The sequence below is a fragment of the Protopterus annectens genome, chromosome 1.part0, assembly GCF_019279795.1.
Source record: "Protopterus annectens isolate FY-2018-M chromosome 1.part0, PAN1.0, whole genome shotgun sequence".
NCBI lineage: Eukaryota > Metazoa > Chordata > Ceratodontiformes > Protopteridae > Protopterus > Protopterus annectens.
This window is the reverse complement of record NC_056725.1, coordinates 408,436,239-408,459,515: the sequence shown is the minus strand read 5'-3', so window position 1 is coordinate 408,459,515 and position 23,277 is coordinate 408,436,239. Positions and strand designations below refer to the sequence as shown.

The 23,277-nt window shown below is 38.2% G+C and overlaps 1 protein-coding gene across 1 annotated transcript in view; it reads left to right on the top strand.

Annotated features, from left to right (window-relative positions):
• The window catches only part of LOC122792613 (solute carrier family 22 member 7-like), a 588,108-nt gene that overhangs the window by 221,422 nt on the left and 343,409 nt on the right, over positions 1-23,277 (top strand). Inside the window, exon 4 of the mRNA XM_044060277.1 lies at positions 13,505-13,673. Within this exon, the coding sequence (XP_043916212.1) occupies positions 13,505-13,673 (169 nt within the window). The remainder of the gene's footprint in view (positions 1-13,504; positions 13,674-23,277) is intronic.

The window sequence follows — 23,277 nt, the reverse complement described above, 5'->3', positions numbered from 1 at the left end:
CATAGTCCATGTGAGAGTAAATGACCTGAGACATACCTATCTAGACTATATGAAGAGAGACATCATACGGCTCTCGGAATATGAGTCTCAGGCTGGAATGTGCCTAGCATTGAGCAGCATTTTACCTTCCTCTAGGATGATGCCACAATATGAACAAAAGATGATCTAAGGGGGTGCAATATTTGTCAGCATGAAAGGAGATGGTCAACAGACCACATTGCTTTGCTAGGGATGGACTGCACCTCTCCCCTCTAGGCTTTCGAATATTAGCTAAAACATTGTCTTCCCCATAGTACCTTTTTTAGGCAATGCCAAACTGAAAATACTTCTGAGATAGAAAATCAAAACCAAGAATATCTAAAGCTATTACTGCTCAATGCTAGGAGCCTAAGCAAAAAACTCAACTCCCTAGAAGCTCTCTTTACCCTTGAGAATGCTGGTATCTGTGTGGTCACTAAGATCTGGTTTAAAACCGTGGAGAGCACACCAACAGTGCAAGGTTATAATGCCTTCCACATATTTAGACCAGCTACTTCACAGGCAGGGACTAAAGGTGGAGGTGTCTCTGTTTACATCAAAAATAAATATACTTCAAGGTTGATCAAACAGGACAATGCACTTGAGCTGCTCCATGTTCAAATCACCACAGGTAAAATCCAATACCACTTCCTTGCAAGCTATAGGTCCCCCTGTATGATCCAGGAAGCCTATATCATGTATTTAAACTTATTAGAAACACTAACCATCCAACCCAATACCATATTCATGGGTGACTTTAATTACCCCACTATTGACTGGGAATCCTATACAACATCAAATGCATGTGCACAGAGATTCCTGGATTTTGTAAACACAAACTCCCTGGACCAGATAGTCAATACACCAACCAGGGGTGCAACCATATCGGATTTGGTCCTCACTGATATGGGAGACTGCTGCACACCCCCCACTGTAATGCCTTCCCTGGCAAGGTCAGACCACAAAATGGTCTCCTTTGAAGTAAAAATAAAACCAGGACCCCCAGCTAAACCGGGAATATTCAGGAACTATTCTAAGGTAAGCTTCCTGCTATTAAGTGAGAACCTAGCAAAATTTCAGGCAACCATAAACCCTGAGAACCCTTCTGTCTATGCAGAACTGTTCACAGAAACCCTCTACAAGCATGTTAATAGCTGCATAGAGGCAGCTGTACACACCAGGAAGAAGTACAGAACTAACTCAAAAAACAAACCACCTTAGTGAAATCACAAAATCAATTGAATGTATAACAGGAGGAAGAAAATCATGGTAAAAATTAGTAGGTGCAGCACCTAGCAGGATAAAAAACAACTCTCATCAAACTAAACAAACAGCTCAGAGGACAAATAAAGTCTACCAAGCCAAATTTGAGGTAAGTTTGGCTGCCCATGCCAAAGACTACCACACAGCATTATTTAGCTATGTCTGCAACCTCAAAGGTAATACACAGTTGTGTGCAGAGCTCATTGTAAATGGAGCCACCTATACTGAGCCAGAAGATATAGCAAACCTCCTGACTGATAAATTCAGCTCCAGCTTTACTCCTCTCTCCCCCTCAACCTTCCCTCAGGAAATATCATCAAATATAAGCCCCCATCAATGGGCTTAGACAATATCCCAGGATGCCTTCTAAGTAGCATGAAACATGACCTATCAGGGCCTCTGGAATTATTATTTAACTGTAGCCTCAAAACGGGATTCTTGCCTCATGAATGGAGAAAGGCAACAGTCATCCCTCTGCACAAATATGGGCCATCTACAGACCTTGGAAACTACAGACCCATAAGTCTCACTAGTCTTGTATGTAAAGCCATGGAAAGTATTATCATGCAGATAATCAACAGAGATATAGTAAACCTCCAGACATTGGACCCAACCCAATCTGGTTTCATCAAGGGCAAATCATACCTACTCAACCTGGTGGTCGTCTTTGAGAAGGTCACCAAAGCAATGGATGAGGGCAAAATCATTCACACTAACTACCTTGACCTGGCCATGGTATTTGACACAATACCCCAGTTGGGTATTGTTGACAAACTTAAGAGGTTAGGTACAAACTGGTATGTCACCCAGTGGATAGCCAACTGGCTCACAGACAGGACCCAGGAAGTTAGAATTGGGGTGCCCACCTCTATAAAGAGCTTGGTCATAAGTGGAGTCCCTCAGGGATCAGTCCTTGGACTGCTCCTTTTTGGCATTTACTTCTTAGAAGTTGGGGTTAATGTTGGAGGTTTCTGTCTGTCTAAATTTGCAGATGATTGCAAATTAGGATCTGTCATTGAATCTCACACTGACACAAATGTTCTCCAAGAGGGGCTGACACAGACAAACAACTGGCATTAGAGCCATGGACTAAAACTAAATGCCAAAAAATGCATAATAGTATCATTTTGGATGTCATCCATCCCTGGTAACTATCATATTGACAACACACCCCTTAGAGATGACCCAGTAGTCAGGGACACACATAGATAGTAATCCAGCCTTTGATCATCACTTGTCTGCAGTGGTGAGGAAATCATTCTATGTTGCACAACTTATAAACAAGGGTATGGCATAATAATCTAGCTTTGATCATCATGTACCTACAGTGGTGAGGAAATTATTCAGTGTTGTGCAACTTATAAACAAAGGTATGGCATCTAAGTCCAAGGAATTCATTGCTCCACTGTATTTGTCATTCATCAGACTTATCAATGAGTACAATGCACCCTTTGCTATGTACCTGACCATGCATATCCAAGAACTATAATGTCCACAGAGGTTCCTCACTAAAAGAATAAAGGGCATATGTAATATGTCCTTTACAGACTGCCTCTAGACCCTATCCCTGTATTCTGTCTCTAACAGGGTTTGAGGTCATCCATTTTCTCCCAGGCTGTGAAATAACCCCCCTCCAACTGATACCAGCTGCAAAGCTAATTGTTAAAATCAACCCTTCTCCCAACCTTCACCAGACACTATGGTGTCTCTGAAGGTATTAGGTCACAGAATCTGAATGCATCCTGTAGCACATTCATGTAAAAAAGAAATAAAGAAATTAGGAAAGGAAATGAAGGATTGTTGGGGAATAAGCAGAACAGTTATTGCTCATAGCCTTTTGCGTTAGTCCAGCAAGGCCTACTGAACTGTTTACTTAAATTATCATCCATTGCATCAAATATGCCAGAAAAAAATCTATTACAAAAGAAAGAAATATAGTCATCAGCTAAGAACACAAGTATAGCATAGATAAACAAGTATGCATTCCTTTTTTTTCTTTTTCTTCTTTCTATAGCTGATGAGAAGTATTATTATAACAGGGAACAAGTTCATAGGAATTGAAATGCTTGACAGACAGCATTCATTAGTATTAATGTATTTTCATTAAGTATTAAAAAGCCAGTCATGCTTTCTCTTTTCCATTCTCTAGAAAGAAAAGAAGGTATTGTGTTACATTATTACAGCAATCATTCAACTGTTAGTGGTAAGCAGAACAAACGTGCACAAGTAATTAGAGACCTATAAGTCACCTTTGCATTACTGCCAACAGTACTATACCATTTAGCAGCATTAACAATTGTTATAATATATAGTACAAGTTAATGCAGTGTAGCTACTTAATAAATGTTTACTATGTATTGTCCATAAAATATTTTAACAGAAACCTATTTACCAGAAACCTATGAGTCCTTCTTGTCTCATAGTGTGTGTGTGTGTGTGTGTGTGTGTGTGTGTGTGTGTGTGTGTGTGTGTGTGTGCATCTCTCTCTCTCTTTTTTAATTATTTATTTATTTTATATTTCCATGTTTTTACCTCTTTCTCTCTATTATCTTTAATTTTCCACATGTCCAGATATCTCTGGGGTAGCCCAACTTCATACCTCTCAAGTCAGGGAACTGTAATTACCTCCATCTGCCTGCCTGAGGACATCTTCTCAGGGTCATGGTGGTGTCACCGGTCCTATTTGCACCCTTGTGAATGGTAGCCAGGTAAGCCACCAATGTGTGAAATTTGGGACTTGGTCAAGAATGTGATAGAGGTGGAGGTAGAGAGATGCCTTTGAATGATGGAGGACCTCCTCCAGCCATTTAAAGACTCACTGCCCTGGTCAGCTCCGACCATCTCATCACCGGAAGCCACCACCTCCCACAACACCAGGATCACCCTCTGCAGGTCCAACAAATGGGGGGAATAACTGAGTTTCTCTAGACTAGGGTGAGACCTGATTCAACACTTTCTCACCCCTCCCCTGTTTTGTGTCTGTCTGCCATCAGTATATCTTGTACCCCCCACCAATGACAGCCCACTGTAGTGCTCCTATCTTGTCTTTTATAGTACATGATTTCCTTAACTCTTTCCTGATCCTCTCTCATACATCTTCTTCCCTTCTTCCTTTCCCAACTTCCCTGTTCTATAATAAAAATGAAAAATAGGGGGTGGGGTATATTCCCCCAGAAAACATAGTACCCAGTCCTCTTCCAGCTCCTCCATTTCTAGCTGTTCTTTCTTATCTTTCCAACTTTATAAAGAACCAATCATGGTGTCCACATAAGGACACTGTTACATTCAGCAGACAGCACCTGATATATTTTTTAAAATTATGTCTGCATAACTGAGCTAAGTGCCACATTTCTTAAATAACTTGTCAGTATTAAATGTGGAAGCAAAAGTAACAGTGACTTTCAACTCGTGGTTTCAACTCATGTGGTTCCTCTTGCATATAACCAAACCAATTTTAGTCTACTTTATGAACATACGGACAGCCCAAAAGCTTTTGGGCATTTTTCTGCAACCCTTCACTGTGGTGTAGTCACTATATCTGCAAAATGGTGAAGCAGCACTTTTCACATTCAGATTCATTTACATACAAACTCTGCAACTATGAATACCACCCCCTAGTAAACATTTCTAACACAAAATACTAAGAAACATGTACATATCAAAGCTTAGCTTCAAAGATGACCCTAAGTCCAGAGAAAGAAATGTAAGATAATCTGTACATGTAACACTGCTGCAAATATTGAAACAGGCTGCATTAGTAGTAACTGAGGTCTAATTAAAACTGATTGAATGGAGTTTAGGATGAGGGACAGAGGATGTTAGAATAGCTGTTTGAATGAATGCGGTTGCATTAAAATGCAAGTACAAATCATAACCTGAAAAGTTATATTTGGCATAGTTTTAGTCAATGTATGTATGACAAGCATGATGAAATGCTGCAAAATAACAGAGTTAAGACCAAGAAATGAATAATTACACCAAAAATAAATTCACTGTTGTTGTTGTTGTTGTGCCTTTCGGCTTTTCCTGGTTAGGGGTCACCACAGTGGAACTCCGGTCCGCTAATGATTGGCAGTTGATTTTTACGTGCCGAGTTGCCAGCCCTGATGCACAACCTTCAATGAAGGTATGCCAATTCACAAATGTCTCCACGCAGAGTCAGACGCTCTATCTGAAAATCGAACCGGACAGTGTCTTACTGTGAGGCGACAACACTACCGCAGCACAAACATCGCGGATTCACTATATGAAACTGAAATACTGCGAATGGGGACATTTTTCTCTCTACAAAATATCAGAAAATCCATAACTACTATAATAAATACAAGCAAATTAAACACTAGCAAGACATCCTTGCTCTGCAAAATTGAAACAAACTGAAGACTGCCACAGCTCGCTGTGAGGGAAAAGGTTTGTTTGCTTTTTATTTCTTGTATTTTGCATTACTTTAATGCTTTTTTCTATTTTGTATACTATAATTTGTTTTCTTTACACTGTGTTTTAATTGTATTCTGCTTTTAACTGCATATTAAAACTTGAAAAGAGACCACAGCTCTATCTCTTGTGAGTCAGACTGAATTTTTCCCAGCCTCCCACCCTGTTACTGTTGTGTTCTTAAACACCACTGTCTTTTTATTTGCCTGCCCCTTATGTTAATTTGACCATATATCTAATTTCTTCTTCTTTTACTGGCTGATGTGAGTACAAAATTATCATTTTGTAAAATCACTCTGCTTCATCTATTTAAATTTATTGGCCATCCTAGGCATTCAATAGTAAAGGAATACAGAAGTGCCCACCCCCTTTCAATCTAACTTGCCCTTTTAAAAATAGTATCTCTCTACTAAAACGTAACTTTTTAGACAGCTAAAATTTAAGTCACCCATTTTCATATCTAACTGCGTAGTGCACACTGCAGTGTTTAGGATAAACCATTTTTTCATCTTACCTTTAAGCGTATATTGCAAGACCACCTGTTACTGGAGAGCTCAAGTTCTGCCTTTCAGTAGTCATCTTGGGATTAGTCTTCTTTTTTCTCCTGGTGTGAGGAATACAGTGACATTATTTTCTGGAGACTGCTGAGCACCAGAAAGCCTAATAACTGCTTTATAGGTGCCAGCTTGGAATCTATGCCTGTATTCTGATCCTGGTGAGAGTATGAACAGAGCGCATTGATTCTGACTGTTTCTGGTTGGAGAGTGAGTGTCTGTGCTTAGCGTATCTGATTGGTCTGCTGGCTATTCGCAGCATCTACCAGAAAAAGGCTACAAGCCTACAGCCCCTTGCATCCTCTGGGACAAGACTCTGGATCACCAAACAGACTGTGGCCTGCTTCTCTTCTTGAGATTGGCACCAACATTCTGTGTGTGGTGAGAGAAGAAGCAAACGAAAATTGCATCTCAACAGAGTGAAGCTGTAGTGAGACCAGCATTAGTAGTAGCCAGGCAGTAGCCATTCATGTGACTCCCCTCTTTTCATCATTCTTCACAAGCTAATTCTTTATTTTCAGTAAGTACTGCTTAATTTCTTCCTAACTTCACAATATCTGCATAAATACTTCATCCTTAAATTTTCAGGATCTATGTATTGGTTTCCCCTCAAGTATTTGGCAGTGCTCTGTACAGTCTCAGACACCTTGAGTGACATTTTTCCTGTAAAAGCACAATTGAAATTTCTCCAGTATCTAGTTGCGCACAGGACAATTAGTTTGCAGTGACAAGCACTGTCCACATAGTTGCAAACCGTATACACCTGACAGTGATTGATATTCTCACTCTAACAATCTAATCAATAAAAAAATGTCTGTTGCCATGGATATGAACTTTCTTACTGTCTCTGTTAATGGCTTAGTGGATATGGGCATCCTGAGGCAATGTAGAAATTGCCTCATGTTTACTGACAACCAGTAAATTCTCAAACAAACTGCTATGGTATGTGAGAGATGTATTTACACAACGTCACTGGAGGCAAAGCTCTCACATAAAAGTACTCCTAATGTCAATAAGGTTGTCAGTAGTACACATGCTGCACCCATCATGCACAATTCAAAGCAGACATATAGACCCACATATACTGAGGTACTTGCATGTAACCTTCCTAAACCAAAAGGACCTCCTAGACACACTACACATAAGAAATACCCTCAGCAGCTCCAAACACACTCTTTTAAAACAACACCAAAATCAACACATAGAGCTACATCTCATGGAGCCTCTACCTCTAAGCCCATAAGGCAAGTCACCACACAATCCAACATTATAGTCATTGGAGACTCCATCGTGAGACACACTGATGTTCATCTCACCAGGCTGAGTAAGGAGAAAGTTACAGTCAGTTGCTTATCGGGGCTAGGATCTGCCACATTACACATGCACTCAGGTCATTGGACCACAATTACCAATAGGACTCAGTCATAGTCCATGTGGGAGTAAATGACCTGAGACATACCTCTCTAGACTATATGAAGAGAGACATCATACAGCTCTCAGAATATGTGTCTCAGGCTGGTATGAGCCTAGCATTGAGCAGCATTTTACCTTCCTCTAGGATGATGCCACAATATGAAAAAAAGATGATCTAAGGGGGTGCAATATTTGTCAGCATGAAAGGAGATGGTCAACAGACCACATTGCTTTGCTAGGGATGGACTGCACCTCTCCCCTCTAGGCTTTTGAATATTAGCTAAAACATTGTCTTCCCCATAGTACCTTTTTTAGGCAATGCCAAACTGAAAATACTTCTGAGATAGAAAATCAAAACCAAGAAAATCTAAAGCTATTACTGCTCAATGCTAGGAGCCTAAACAAAAAAACTCAACTCCCTAGAAGCTCTCTTTACCCTTGAGAATGCTGGTATCTGTGTGGTCACTAAGATCTGGTTTAAAGCTGTGGAGAGCACACCAACAGTGCAAGGTTTTAATGCCTTCCACACATTTAGACCAGCTACTTCACAGGCAGGGACTAAAGGTGGAGGTGTCTGTTTACATCAAAAATAAATATACTTCAAGGCTGATCAAACAGGACAATGCACTTGAGTTGCTCCATGTTCAAATCACCACAGGTAAAATCCAATACCACTTCCTTGCAAGCTATAGGTCCCCCTGTATGATCCAGGAAGCCCATATCATGTATTTAAATTTATTAGAAACACTAACCATCCAACCCAATACCATATTCATGGGTGACTTTAATTACCCCACTATTGACTGGGAATCCTATACAACATCAAATGCATGTGCACAGAGATTCCTGGATTTTGTAAACACAAACTCCCTGGACCAGATAGTCAATACACCAACCAGGGGTGCAACCATATCGGATTTGGTCCTCACTAATATGGGAGACTGCTGCACACCCCCTACTGTAATGCCTTCCCTGGTAAGGTCAGACCACAAAATGGTCTCCTTTGAAGTAAAAATAAGACCTGGACCCCCAGCTAAACCGGGAATATTCAGGAACTATTCTAAGGTAAGCTTCCTGCTATTAAGTGAGAACCTAGCAAACTTTCAGGCAGCCATAAACCCTGAGAACCCTTCTGTCTATGCAGAACTGTTCACAGAAACCCTCTACAAGCATGTTAAAAGCTGCATAGAGGCAGCTGTACACACCAGGAAGAAGTATAGAACTAACTCAAAAAACAAACCACCTTGGTGAAATCACAAAATCAATTGGATGTATAACAGGAGGAAGAAAATCATGGTAAAAATTAGTAGGTGCAGCACCTAGCAGGATAAAAAAAACAACTCTCATCAAACTAAACAAACAGCTCAGAGGACAAATAGTCTACAAAGCCAAATTTGAGGTAAGTTTGACTTCCCATGCCAAAGACTACCACACAGCATTATTTAGCTATGTCTGCAACCTCAAAGGCAATACACAGTTGTGTGCAGAGCTCATTGTAAATGGAGCCACCTATACTCAGCCAGAAGATATAGCAAACCTCCTGACTGATAAATTCAGCTCCAGCTTTACTCCTCTCTCCCCCTCAACCTTCCATCAGGAAATATCATCAAATATAACCCCCCATCAATGGGCTTAGACAATATCCCGGGATGCCTTCTAAGTAGCATGAAACATGACCTATCAGGGCCTCTGGAATTATTATTTAACTGTAGCCTCAAAACGGGATTCTTGCCTCATGAATGGAGAAAGGCAACAGTCATCCCTCTGCACAAAGGTGGGCCATCTACAGACCCTGGAAACTACAGACCCATAAGTCTCACTAGTCTTGTATGTAAAGCCATGGAAAGAATTATCATGCAGATAATCAACAGAGATATAGTAAACCTCCAGACATTGGACCCAACCCAATCTGGTTTCATCAAGGGCAAATCATACCTACTCAACCTGGTGGTCGTCTTTGAGAAGGTCACCAAAGCAATGGATGAGGGCAAAATCATTCACACTAACTACCTTGACCTGGCCATGGTATTTGACACAATACCCCAGTTGGGTATTGTTGACAAACTTAAGAGGTTAGGTACAAACTGGTATGTCACCCAGTGGATAGCCAACTGGCTCACAGACAGGACCCAGGAAGTTAGAATTGGGGTGTCCACCTCTACAAAGAGCATGGTCACAAGTGGAGTCTCTCAGGGATCAGTCCTTGGACTGCTCCTTTTTGGCATTTACTTCTTAGAAGTTGGGGTTAATGTTGGTGGTCTCTGTCTAAATTTGCAGATGATTGCAAATTAGGAGCGGTCATTGAATCTCACACTGACACAAATGTTCCCCAAGAGGGGCTGACACAGACAAACAACTGGTGTTAGAGCCATGGACTAAAACTAAATGCCAAAAATGCATAATAGTATTATTTGGGAAGTCATCCATCCCTGGTAACTATCATAATAGTAATCTAGCCTTTGATCATCACTTGTCTGCAGTGGCGAGGAAATCATTCTATGTTGCACAACTTATAAACAAGGGTATGGCATAATAATCTAGCTTTGATCATCATGTGCCTACAGTGGTAAGGAAATCATTCAGTGTTGTGCAACTTATAAACAAAGGTATGGCATCTAAGTCCAAGGAATTCATTGTTCCACTGTATTTGTCATTCATCAGACTTATCAATGAGTACAATGCACCCTTTGCTATGCACCTAACCAAGCATATCCAACAACTATAATGTCCACAGAGGTTCCTCACAAAAAGAATACAGGGCATATGTAATATGTCCTTTGCAGACTGCCTCTAGGCCCTATCCCTGTATTCTGTCTCCTACAGGGTTTGAGGGGAGATCTATGCCTGACATACAGGGCACTGTTAGACCCCACTCTGATGGACCTCCTGCATATCCACAAAACAAACATTATCAGAATTATCCATTATAAAGACCTAAACCTTGCCTGTGATATAAATAGTACCTGCTGGAGAGACAGGTATGTATCCCAGATAGTACCCCACCTATGGAACAGGCTCCCCATCCATGTGAAGCAGCATTCCACCCTAACCCAATTCAAGTGCAACTTGGACAATTGGATGGGAAACCAAAAATTCATCCCTGGTTTGGTGCCTATGTCTCTAATGCAAACAGGTAACCTGTAAATGTTTCATCTCCCAGGCCCATGCTTGCACTTCTCAAGGGTATCGGAACTTGTTGGAGATTAGGGATTCCAAGGGAAATACTCCACATTATAACAAAAGACATAAAAGTGGGATAAATTTTTTGTAGTAGCATTATAAATTAAGTGAGATGATTAAAATTCATAAAGATGGGGTGGGTGCTGATTATGTGATTTCAGTCCCTAAGTACAAATGAAAGTAGCTTGTTTCATTATCTCGGTCATGAGTACATGCATCTTTTCAGTTCCTGCCAGCTGTACAGTTGCTAATTATCAGACTGAGCTTATCTTGGATACGTACATGTTTTACTTTTCTTTGATTTATTTCACAGTTAAGTAGAATGGATCAACAGCCCCTTTTCAGCCTTGATCCATTTCATAAAGGAAATTAAAAAATGAAAAACAAGCTGTGTTAGTGACAGCAAGGCAATTAGCACACATTACATAATAATTTTTATCCATCTTGATCACCTAATTATCAACTACATAGAGAGTAAATGTTCAGGTAACTCCTGTGAAATATATACATTTGGACTCTGCAACAGCAAGGCTTTTAGCTGAGCTGACAGTTTCTTAAAAAGTGTGGTTCTCAAACTGGGGGTAAGGAGATCCAGACTTTTGCAACATTTAATGAAAAGACATGTCTGTTGATTATAGGAGATAATCTGGAAATCTCAAGGGCTACTAAGGATGGGTTACAAAAGTGTAAAATCCCAGCATAGATTTTTAATGTGATGTGACATGTGAAGGGTGTGCCAATATGTTCAATGTAACATGTTAACACCAGGACATGCTTTATCATGATGTGGATTTGGAAGACTGTGCTTTCTCCAAGTAAAGAAATGATATTTTGATTTGTGTTAAATGGTAATGAAAAGGATCCATGTATTTAGAGCAATTTCAGTAACTGTTCTTACATGCTTGTTGAAAGTTTCAGAGGGAGTAAGCCATATCCTGAGTTTTATTAAAAGGAAGATACACTACATATAACTACAATATGAGACAACTGCATAAAATTCATTCTTTAGCTAGATGGTATTTTTTGTATGCTAAACAGCATGACTTTAGTTTTATTAAGGTTAATGTTGAGACCTTTATTCTACAACTATCTGAACACTTGATAAACATCACTGGTAAGGATCCCTTCCATACTTGTCATGCCCTTGCTGAGTTTTATGGTACTAGATCATACTATTTCTTTTTGGCATTTATTTATTTTCTGATCTCAGCAGTGGCAACGATGATCTTTGGCTAAGATCTCCACTGATTGCAGGTTGGATGTAGCTGTGATACAAAAATTCCCTTTCAAGTGGAGATGTCATACATTAACACATGGTTCACAGTGAAAGGGCTCAAACTGAATGATAAGAAATGTAGTATCATCTGTTTTAGAAAACAGCATATTGCTACAGCCTACCACATCGATGATACCCCACTCTCCAATGAGTTTGGCATTAGAGGCCTGGGCACTTGGATAGACAGTGATTTCTCCCTTGGTCACCATGCAGCGACCATAGTCATGAACTCCTTCTATATATCACAATCACTAAAGACATTTCTTCCAAAACCAAGGAAATTATTTTTCCCTCGTACTCTGCCCTGGTTAGACCCATTATAGAATATAATGCACCCTTTGGTTACATCTCACTACACATATCAAAATTCTTGAAAGATTGAAGTGGTTCCTAACAAAAAGAATCTCTGGCCTCAAAAATCTTAGCTACAAGGATAGGCTGGAGTCACTCTACCACTACTTAACGCTATATAGACTCTTGAGGGGATGTCTATGCCTTACCTTCGTTGCCCTCAGAGATCCCGTTATCTGAGACCTCCATTTTCTCAATGTGTCAGGTATTGCAACCAACACTAGAACAAGAGCTTTGAATCTACATCCGTGAATAAATAAAACCAAATGAATAGAAAGGTTTATCACTCAATCCCACCCCCAGTCCCTGTGCTAGAATAGATCCTTGCATGTCAAGCAGTGTGACTTCCTGTCTGCCTTCAAACATTGCATTTTGCAATTGGAGATGTACCTTAAAATGCACATACAGGCCTTGTCGTCCTTGAAAAGGTTGGCAGACCCTGATGGTGGCTATTGAAAAGGAGCACATTGCCTCTGGTCTAATAGCCTTTTATTTTCTGTGATGATGATGATGATGATGATGAACATACATTAACTTGTTTTTGTTATATATAGTCAGAAAGATGTAGGTAATTACCATAGTAAAACACAGCACACTCAGTGCACATCCCTGTGAAACCCTTATCTGATTCTGGAACCAGTGAGTTGCCTTCAGGTTGATGACCAGTAAGTTGAGATAAGGTAAGATAAGCTTATCAGCTAAGCCCTTATTTTGCACTGAATCAAAATCTTTTATTAGAGTCCTGCAATGGTCTTCCAATAGACACATGTCACAGGTGAATGGCACTGGAAGTAGATTGCCTTAACTATGTAGTACATTTCTTGTCTGTTGAAAACACAAAGCAATATAGTGTCAAATTATCATGTAAATGGATGTAATTATGTTTCATTTCAAGCATCAAAGTCTTTGAAATAGGCAGGTGTGAACATTTTCAGCTGCCATCTTTTTGAGTGGAAAGCTGGACACAAAGTAAATTATTTTGACAATGGACTTATGTTTTCTTTTTTTCTTTCAGGTGTGGAATGGGTGGGGATTAGATACCGGACCCTTTCTTCTATTACTCTCAGCCTTTGTTGGAGCCTTGGGAATACTCTTTTGGCACTTATTGCTTACTTCATCAGAGACTGGCATTGGCTGATGCTTGCTGTCACTGTCCCTTGTTATCTTGGCATCATTCTTTGTTGGTGAGTAAGCTTTTTATCTCATGCATGTGACCCACAGTATTTCTGTTTATAGTCTTACCTGGCAGTCAAGCTGTTTATTATGACATCCTGAATTATGACTAAATGTCATTGTTTATCTTTTTTTTTTCCATTCCAGCTCAATTTGTGAGTTCGGGATGAGCTTTTGTGTGACAGTGGGACATCACAGTATTAGACACTGTAACCATCTTTAATCTGCATCCTATCTGTTGCCAATTATAACTCTGCCAGCTAGGGTCATTAGTCATGCTTCTGTGGAAATGTGAGCTCCATGCCATACCTTGCTAGGCCTAAGGAATCCACACTGCTATACACACACACACACACACACACACACACACACACACACACACACACACACACACATACAGACACACAAAGTAGGAATTTAAAGCAGGAGTGATGACCCTACCACTTGTCTTCTTGTGTATATTTCAGGTGGGCTGTCTACCATAAAGCATAGTTTAGGAGCATCAACCCCTCCACATTCATAAGATGGAAATCCCTCCAGGACTTCCCTGTATTTCCCTGTTTTGCTACACCCACAAGACCCCACATTTTTCACAGTAACTACAATGTCACCTCACCATTCCCCAAAAAACAGAGGGGGGCAAGCAAAACCCCATTGCTCATCCCATCTTCCCCTACACACCTATTCAGACAGTACCTGATCTTCTAACTGAATGCTGGTCAGCTTGGTTCTAGTCAGAACTTTATTTCTCTATACAAAAAGAGTTGTTGACCTAATGTTCTTACCTTGGGAGATTACTCCTCTGCTGTTTTCTATCCATCTGAGCAATCTGCTTTTACCTGGCGAGCAATCCATCGATACAACGAGCCACTGCAGGACAAACAGGAATAAGAATCAGCAGTTCAACATGGCGTTATGGGGGCCTTAGGAGAACATTGGCCTGGAAGCAGTCATGCATGAACTTCATTACTTCAATTAAGTTGGAGCATTCCATGCAGGGCAGAGCTCATTTACAATGGAGAATCAAAAAGAAAAGCCTCAACAATATAAAACATACAATAAAAGAGAGAACATAAACCATACAATTAGTTCAAAGAATATTTATAAGCGTGTTACATGATGGTGAATTTATACAGCGTGATTAATGAAAGTACAGCTGATGCCTGTATAATAACAAGGTAACATAGATAACTGAACAATAAAAAGTGCTATTCTCTTATATCCTATAACGAGGAATAAAAGTCAGATTTAAGTAATGTGGATACTTCCTTATATTGTATATCTTTGTAAATATTATTTAGTGCACCTATTTAATAGTGAGACAACACACAATAGTATGGCCTTCACTATTTGGCATACATTATTCTATGGTATGCTGTGGTAAGAAGAGAAGTTAAAGCCAAATAAAATCAAGAAGAATATCTCATTCTATTTTACATGCTTACAGATCTAATTTAGTGCACAGTTCAATCAGGAAGCAACACATAGCTACATGGTATTTGACTGTTTGGCAAACAAACTACATTATTGCATATTAATAGATCTGGTTAAAATAATACAGCCTCAGAGAGGGTATTTTGTAAAAAAAATTAATTAATGCAGTCTCTAAATACTAAACCATCTGTGCAGTCCTACTACCCAGGCAACAGCTTAGCATGTGGCAGTGATATTAATTCAGTCATTTATAGATGTGCTTAACAACTACAGGCTATATAATTTGTACTGCATTATGCCTTGGTGAACAAAGAGAAGCCATACAGAGCATCATGGTGTTGATTGTTTAAGAAAAAAACTATTACCTGATATCTCTTAGTGAGAAATAATAGCCAAATATAGACAAGAAAACCATACCACTTTCAAAAAACAAATCAGGCTAGAGAAAAAGATATACAATGCAAAAATAACCCCCCCCAGAAATTCTGGGGAGCCATTAAACAACTACTTAAGCCTGGACTGATCAGAATCCCATCTCCAACCACAACAAATACCACAGATAGTATTGCCTCACAATTTAATTCACACTTTATCAACTCCATACTCTCCTTAGTAAAAAATGACAACAAGACCCCCCATCTATTCATAATGATCTAGGCAGTACCCCCAATTCCTTTACAATCAAACCAATTCAAACTAATACCATCAAAAATTATTTCTCCAAACTTAAGCCCTCCTCCTCCCTTGCAGTCGACAAACTCCCAAATGAATTTCTAAAATTAGCAGCAGATGCCATCTCCTACCCTGTATCTTTCCTAATAAACTAGTCCATTGTTGAGCAGTACATCCACAAACACTGGAAAGTCTCCTATGTCATTCCTCTCCACAAAGGTGGCATCTCAACTGAGTTTTCAAACTACAGGCAAATTGCTATCCTCCCTTCCATAGCCAAAATTCTTGAAAAATGCATACACATTCAACTCCTCAACTATCTACTAAATAATAATCTCATGTCTGCATCTCAGCATAGCTTCAGACCTTAACACAGTACTGCCACTGCCATTGTTAGTTTTACAAACTCAGTCAACCAGCTTGTCTTTTCTGTCTTTTTGGATATATCTAAGGCCTTTGATACAGTATCACACCAAAAGCTACTAAATGAGCTAGCTGCCCTAAACCTAACTCAGCCTGCCCTCATCTGGTGTCTCAGCTATTCAGCTGACCACCAGCATGCTGTTAAGTGGCAAAAGGAACTTTCTACCCTATTACCAGTCTTAGTAGGAGTACCTCAAGGCTCAGTTCTTGGCCCATTGCTCTTCACCATATTCACCAACAGGCTCAACATAGCCACCCAGCATGCAACCGTCATTCAATAAGCAGATATCTCCTCCCTCATACATCCAGCTCCCTCCCTACTAGAACTCCTACAAATAACCTGACAATCTTTTGAAGACATTGAAAAATATCCCTCAGACTCTCAACTCATACCCAACTCAAATAAACCAAAGCTTATGCTCTTCACTAAAAGAGTACCTGATACCTATCCCCCTTTCACCATCTACTCCACTAATAAGACAAAAATTGAACCTATCCAACACACCAAACTCCTCGGAATCACAATTGACAGCAACTAAAAATTTGACAAACATCTTGCTCTATCAAAAAAGCCCACATTTAGCTTGGCTCACTATACAGAGTCAAGTCTTACCTAACTAAAAACCACTAGACATTCCATAGGACCCATCTCCTCTCTACCCTTCTTTATACCTCACCAATATTCACCAATATCAGAATATCTGATTCAAACAAATTGGTGTCCTGTTATAACAAAACCTCCCTTACAGAATGCATCACTGCACTGCACTTCATGAAGTAAATTAAATCAAACTACCTCACCTCCTATCCCGCAACCACTAACTTTCATTCATTCTATCTTCCACCATCCAGACAAGTGCCCACTCTTCAAGAGCATAGTGCAGCCCTACTCAAACAACAGACCACTAAGATCCTCCAACAAACTACTACTCAAAGTAACTAAACCTCATAACTATTATGGTGACTTTCTATTCTTCTACCAGATATCCAAGTCCTGGAATTCCATATGTCAAATAATACTAAATACTGGCAACATATCCAAATTTAAACTACTGCTTAAGGAACATCTAACCAACAACTAGCTTTGCTCCTGCACTAACTCAGGCAAATCCGTACTGTCCTTCCTTGTTCTTACAATCATAATATCTTTTCCCTTATTATGTTCCTAACTTCCTATTTATCCCATCTCTCACTCATTTCAAATTTCTCTCTACCTACCTCTAGTTCACTACTCCTTTTATCCCTATCTACCTATCTCAAGTCCCATATACTGCACCATATTCCCTCCTTGTACTTCACCTCTATATTGCCTTAGTTATAACTGTTTAGAACAAGTAACACTAACATAACAACACCCAACTATTTTTTTTTTTGCTTTTATACTATACATGCATCTAATAAATATTTACCACCTATGCCATGGTATTTACCTATAGATCAATAATTTTTCTATGCTGGAAAAAGCTATTTCATGCTAGCTTATTTGTCATATTGCTAATTACTGATTTTTTACTTAGACATTTTTATGTAGATACTTGTTAATTAGTTGTTTTTGCTAATTATCCTTGTTGGTCAATTAGTAGTTAGTTTATTTTATTGCCTAGATTTCTTGCACTAATCTGTAAGTTTTTTTTCTGGTATTGTATTGTTTATTGCATATAATGTGTTTTTTGTAAAGGAGCTTTTCTCCCTGGGCCTCCACTGAAAAAGGGCCATTGGGCCAGTCGGACATCCTCGTAATACAAATGTAAAATAAAATAAAATAAATAAATTTTACATGATTACAAATATTGGTATTGAGAGAGAGAGGTACGATTGCGTTGGTTTGGACATGTGCTGAGGAGGGATGCTAGGTATATTGAGAAAAGGTTGCTAAGGATGGAGCTGCCAGGCAAGAGGAAAAGAGGAAGGCCTAAGATAAGGTTTATGGATGTGGTGAGAGAGGACATGCAGGTGGTTGGTGTGACAGAACAAGATGCAGAGGACAGGAAGAAATGGAAACAAATGATCCGCTGTGGTGACCCCTAATGGGAACAGCCAAAGGAAATGATGACAAATATTGGTATTGTAAAAAAAACCTCAGCATCCAGAGTAAGTATTAATTCAGTCTTGGAAATGTGATTATGACATAAGTTACAAAAAAAGTAAAGAAAATAAACAATCATTTTCAACATAAAAAATGACAAAAATAAAAACAAAAGCTTCTAACTGAAAAATTTCACAAAATCTTTGCAAATACCCTGTCTGTATTTAATAAAGAACTGAAGTTAGCATGCTCTTCTACGTGGTTTTGAAAGTTACAAAATCACTCCTTATGTGTTTTAGCTTTGTTTGGAAAAACTTAATGTAACCCTCTTTCCCCATAAAACTTTCCTTAAAGTAGCAAGTGTTTGTTTAAAAAGAGATTAACAGAAAATCTCCATTGATGGAAATTGCCACACCATTTGCTTCAATCTTTTCTTTTTCAAGGTAGTCACAAGAATTGTGTCTCTGTCTTCAAAAGTCTGAAATGTGACCTCTGGCTCATGGTTTAGAAAAGCATTGAGATTGCCTTGCATTATGAGGAAACCAGCTTAACATTTAAAGTTGTGCTACTTCTGAAGCAGATAATCTATAAGGCAACAAATATTGTAGGTGCTAAAACTTATGACCACGAGGATCCAATAATTCTCAAGTTCTAAAAATGGAAACACATCTCATATCCAAGTAGCTTATTTTACCTTTTCCTGTGGTCTGTTTTAATTACTGTTAATTTCTCAGTATTATGAAATCTATGGCAATCTCTTCAGTTCAGACATCCAACTCTATTGTAATTGTTTAGTTTTATCAATCTTTTCCCCTATTGCTGTAGTTTTTTTTTTTAATGAAAATCTATAAATTTTCTGATAGAGTACAAATCACTTGAAGTTGTTCAGCAAACATGGCCCAGGGAGATACTGCATTGTGCCTACTTGCTTGCACAAAGTTCATGTCAAAACTGTAGCTAAATTACTACAGAGAGACTCAATGGGTCCATTGTCAACTGTTCTGTCTAGTTAACCAACCCACTGAGATGCATTTTAAATGTACAAAAATACAGCATTCTCTTTCCATAAGTCTAGAATGCAGTCATATTAAAGCAGGCCTTCACAGTGTGCATGCAGTTTCGTTTGTATGGTACAAAGCTTGGGAACCAAGGCTAAAGAGATGTGGATTAGTATAGCAATAACCCATGACTGAGTGTGAGCAAATCCAGCATTATCCACACCCAGCCATGGGTTATTGTTATCATACAATGACATTATTTAAAAAAAAGTTACTTACTATTCTTAAATGTCATTGTATAATGGCACCATTGTGCTCTTCCGTGTTTTCCCCTGTATCATGGAGCTTTCTTGATGTACTGCACATGCTTACGGGACTTGTTTCCTTGCTTACGCAGTACATCAGAGCTATGGAAAGGAAGCAACAGAAAAAGGAAGATCTCCATTGCTTTGTTTTTTTTTTTTTTAATTAAAACAAAAATTTGAAATCCGGGACTATTCAGACTTAGAGGAGAGACAGGATATACAAAATGCAAGGATAATCAGGTACATTTCTCTAGTTTTGCATAATGTATCTGATTATCCATGTACTTTACTTTGTCCCATCTCTCTCATACTTTTGAAGTGTCCAGATATGTAAGTTTATTAAAAAAACAAACAGAGAAAAAATGTAATCTCCATAGCATATAATAATAATAGAAGAAAGTCCAGGTGAACAGGTATTTTTTTTATTGGTATATGATTGATTTACAATGGTCACATTGGTTGGGATGACCAATCAGTATGCTCATTTTTGAATATTAATGGCCAGTCGTATAATAGGAAATACTTCAAATACAGTTAACTTTGTTTTGGAATGATATGCAGAAAGTCATTGCAGTACAGACACTCAAGTATGAGTACAGAAGTCAGCATTCCAGAATATTAATTATAGTATTCAGGATGTAAGGAATATGAAAAAATCTGCAGGCTTTTTCAGTTTATCAGCACTTTGGAGACAGCATTCTGATATTCTTCAAATCTACCACTGTACATAATAAAGCATTCTTAACCAAACTACAGTGCGCGCAGACTTTATTCTGAAAGGTACAGAACAATTTGTCCAATAAAGAAGATATTGGCACCTGTTCAGCACAAGTTTGGTTAAACAGATAAAGACATTCATTCCAGTCTCATTCCAGTTTCTTCCAGTTACTTTCAGTTCATACCAGTATTCTACAGTCATATCATTTCTTACAATGGCAAGCTACCATTGATGGGGAGACAATATTTTCAGTTAAAGTAAGTCCCAAAACCCAATAGCAACCTTATCATCAGTCAGACTATGTGTATCCTACAGAGTAGCAGGGTATTCGGAATGCTACTTCACAAAAGTCTACACTAAAGCCTCAAACAACATCAGCAGAGTAACAATACTTCAAAAAATCTACAGTAAAGTTTCAAAGACCTTCAGCAGTGCTCTTTCAGAACATTACTTCAAAAAAATCTACAGTAAGGTCTCAAAGAACTTCAGACTCTCCAAAATACCAGTGTTAAAGCATTATCCAGTTAACAGCAATTTATCAAAAATTTACCATCTCCAAAGCAGACAACAGACTTTCAAGTTTCCAGTGTGAGAGCCAAGGAACAAAAATAAAGTTAAAAAAGCTGTGAGATACCTGGCCACATTCTTAAAGCAACTTTAGTGTTCCTTCTGTAAGCATTCATTTTTGTTACAATGCATTTTCTAGCTAAGTCAGACAATAAATTTCAGAAAAATTTAAATAAATCAGCAAATGTAAAGGTATAAATAGGTCAAACAGTACCTCTACAGTAAATGTGTGGTTTAAAGCTAAAAACTGGGTAAAGCAGTCTAAAAACTGTTTCCAGAAATGTTCATTTAAACTTCAATGTTATTAGTTCAGGAATGTCAAATTTTTCTAGACACAAAAGGGTTAAATCACAGAAGCAGACTGTAAGACGTAATGATTGATAGAATGACTCAGCTTCTAGCAGTATGGTTTTAGACTTAATGACACAAATTCTTGCTTACAGTCTTCAGAAATCAGTGTAAATGCTACAGCACATAATTCAAAATACAGAGTTAAGTCACAGTATTGTAGATACAGATGTAAACTCGGTCACTGTACATAATATGCAGATTTCCTGACAAAACATAAAGCAAACATTGGCAATGTCTCAAGTTCACAGTTTTTCAAATACAAATGTTCAGAATGTAAGAAATTCTAGTTCATTGTTTTCAGAAGCCAGTGCAAATATTGCATGGGGGGGGGGGGATAAGAGGGATCAGAGTGCACATTTTGATCAGTTTGATAAAGTAAATGCCAGCATAAATGATATACAGACTTTGAGACAAAGTAAAGAAGAAATGCATACCTTGGCTCAAGTAAATGTTACTATTAGTGTTTCAGGACAAAATAAAGAAGAAGCCCATTCCATAGTTCAAGTCAGTGCTGTTACTAGTTCTATAAAAAATGATTTTCATGTTATCTATAAAGGGTGTGGCAGACCAGCACAAAACAAGATTACTTATCTGTCATTGTTTTAGGTTGAGAAAAATTACAATATTTCATTGTCTACAGAAAAGAAATTCTGGAGTAATATACTGATTAATACAGACAAATCAATTTCAGTTACAAATAGACGTCTTATACAGGACATGAGTATAGCTATGTCAGGATTTCAAGCGTTACAGCAGTGAACAGTGTTTTATACTTCAGTAACAAGATTTTATTGAAAAATAAAAGTGCTGCAGAATATACAGTAACCCACACAGATTACACTTGTAAAAATGTATGTTCAGCAAATGTAGACTTTGAAGAATTCATTATGACAAGGACTCACAGATTTATGGGTTAAAGATAAAATAAATTCCAATTCAGCTGCACATCTGAAATGCAGGCAGTTAAGTTATCACATTTTCAGATACAGTATCTTATTTTCAGAAAAGCTAAGACAGACTGGAAGTAATCAATAAGAAAAAAAGGCACACAGTCAAATGTTCAGATCCCATGCAATAAAAGAGTGCAGTATAAATATTAGGTGTCATTAAAGGTCATCAAAAAACTTCACATACTTGTGTAAAGGACAGACAAGTAAAGTTCCATAATCAGATTAGTTCAAAATAGTTCAGGATTATAAATATATTTCATGCAGAAATTACAGTTTCCCAGGGCACCAGAGGCACAGACTTTCCTAACTTGAATTATTAGATTACAAGCCAGCTCAATGAGCTGAATTAAAGACAGTAATGTATGCCATACAATGGTATGGTAAAGATCAGTTTAATACAGTAATAATAAGTCCTTGCAGCATGCAGTCATACTAAAAGAGTTAAATGACATTGTGTAAAAGAACAGCTACATGTTAACACAGTGGGGGAGAGACCTGCACACTGAAGAAATTCTTTTGTAAACTTTGAACTGAGGGTCACAGAATAAATGTAGAAAGTTCAATAGTTATGATTAATTGCATAAATATACAGAAATGCAAAAAATGTTGAAATATTAATACAGTGTCAGATTAGTTTCATTTGAGGTTATAACAGGGAAAAATAATACCACTGAGGTTTCTGTTTAATTTAATAATGAAGTTACAGCCTTTCCATTTCACTGTAGTACATTATCAGTTCAGTTTCAGACTTGCTAGAATGTATTTATTAGTAGCATTGGTCTAGTTCACTCCAGTACATTATCAGTTTGCTTACAGGCTTTCAGTCAAGTTTCAGAATATGACATTCATACTCAGTTATACATTTCTAACAACATTACTGGACAGTTTACATCACACTTCACATTAGTCATTCATTAATTTTAAGGGTAAAGTGAATTATTTGCAACAGGCTTATTGAGATAAGTTATCAAAAGAATAAGCAGTAATACTTATTTAATATACTCAAGGCATAACAGGTCAGGTTTAATTTGTTAATTAATTTACAGAATACATTGCACCTTACATAATAATTATTGTACATTAGACAAAAAGTTAAAGAGACAATAATAGGGTATGCAAAGGAATAGACCTGAAATGCAGAAAACATAGGTTTTAGTAAATGTACTTTTAC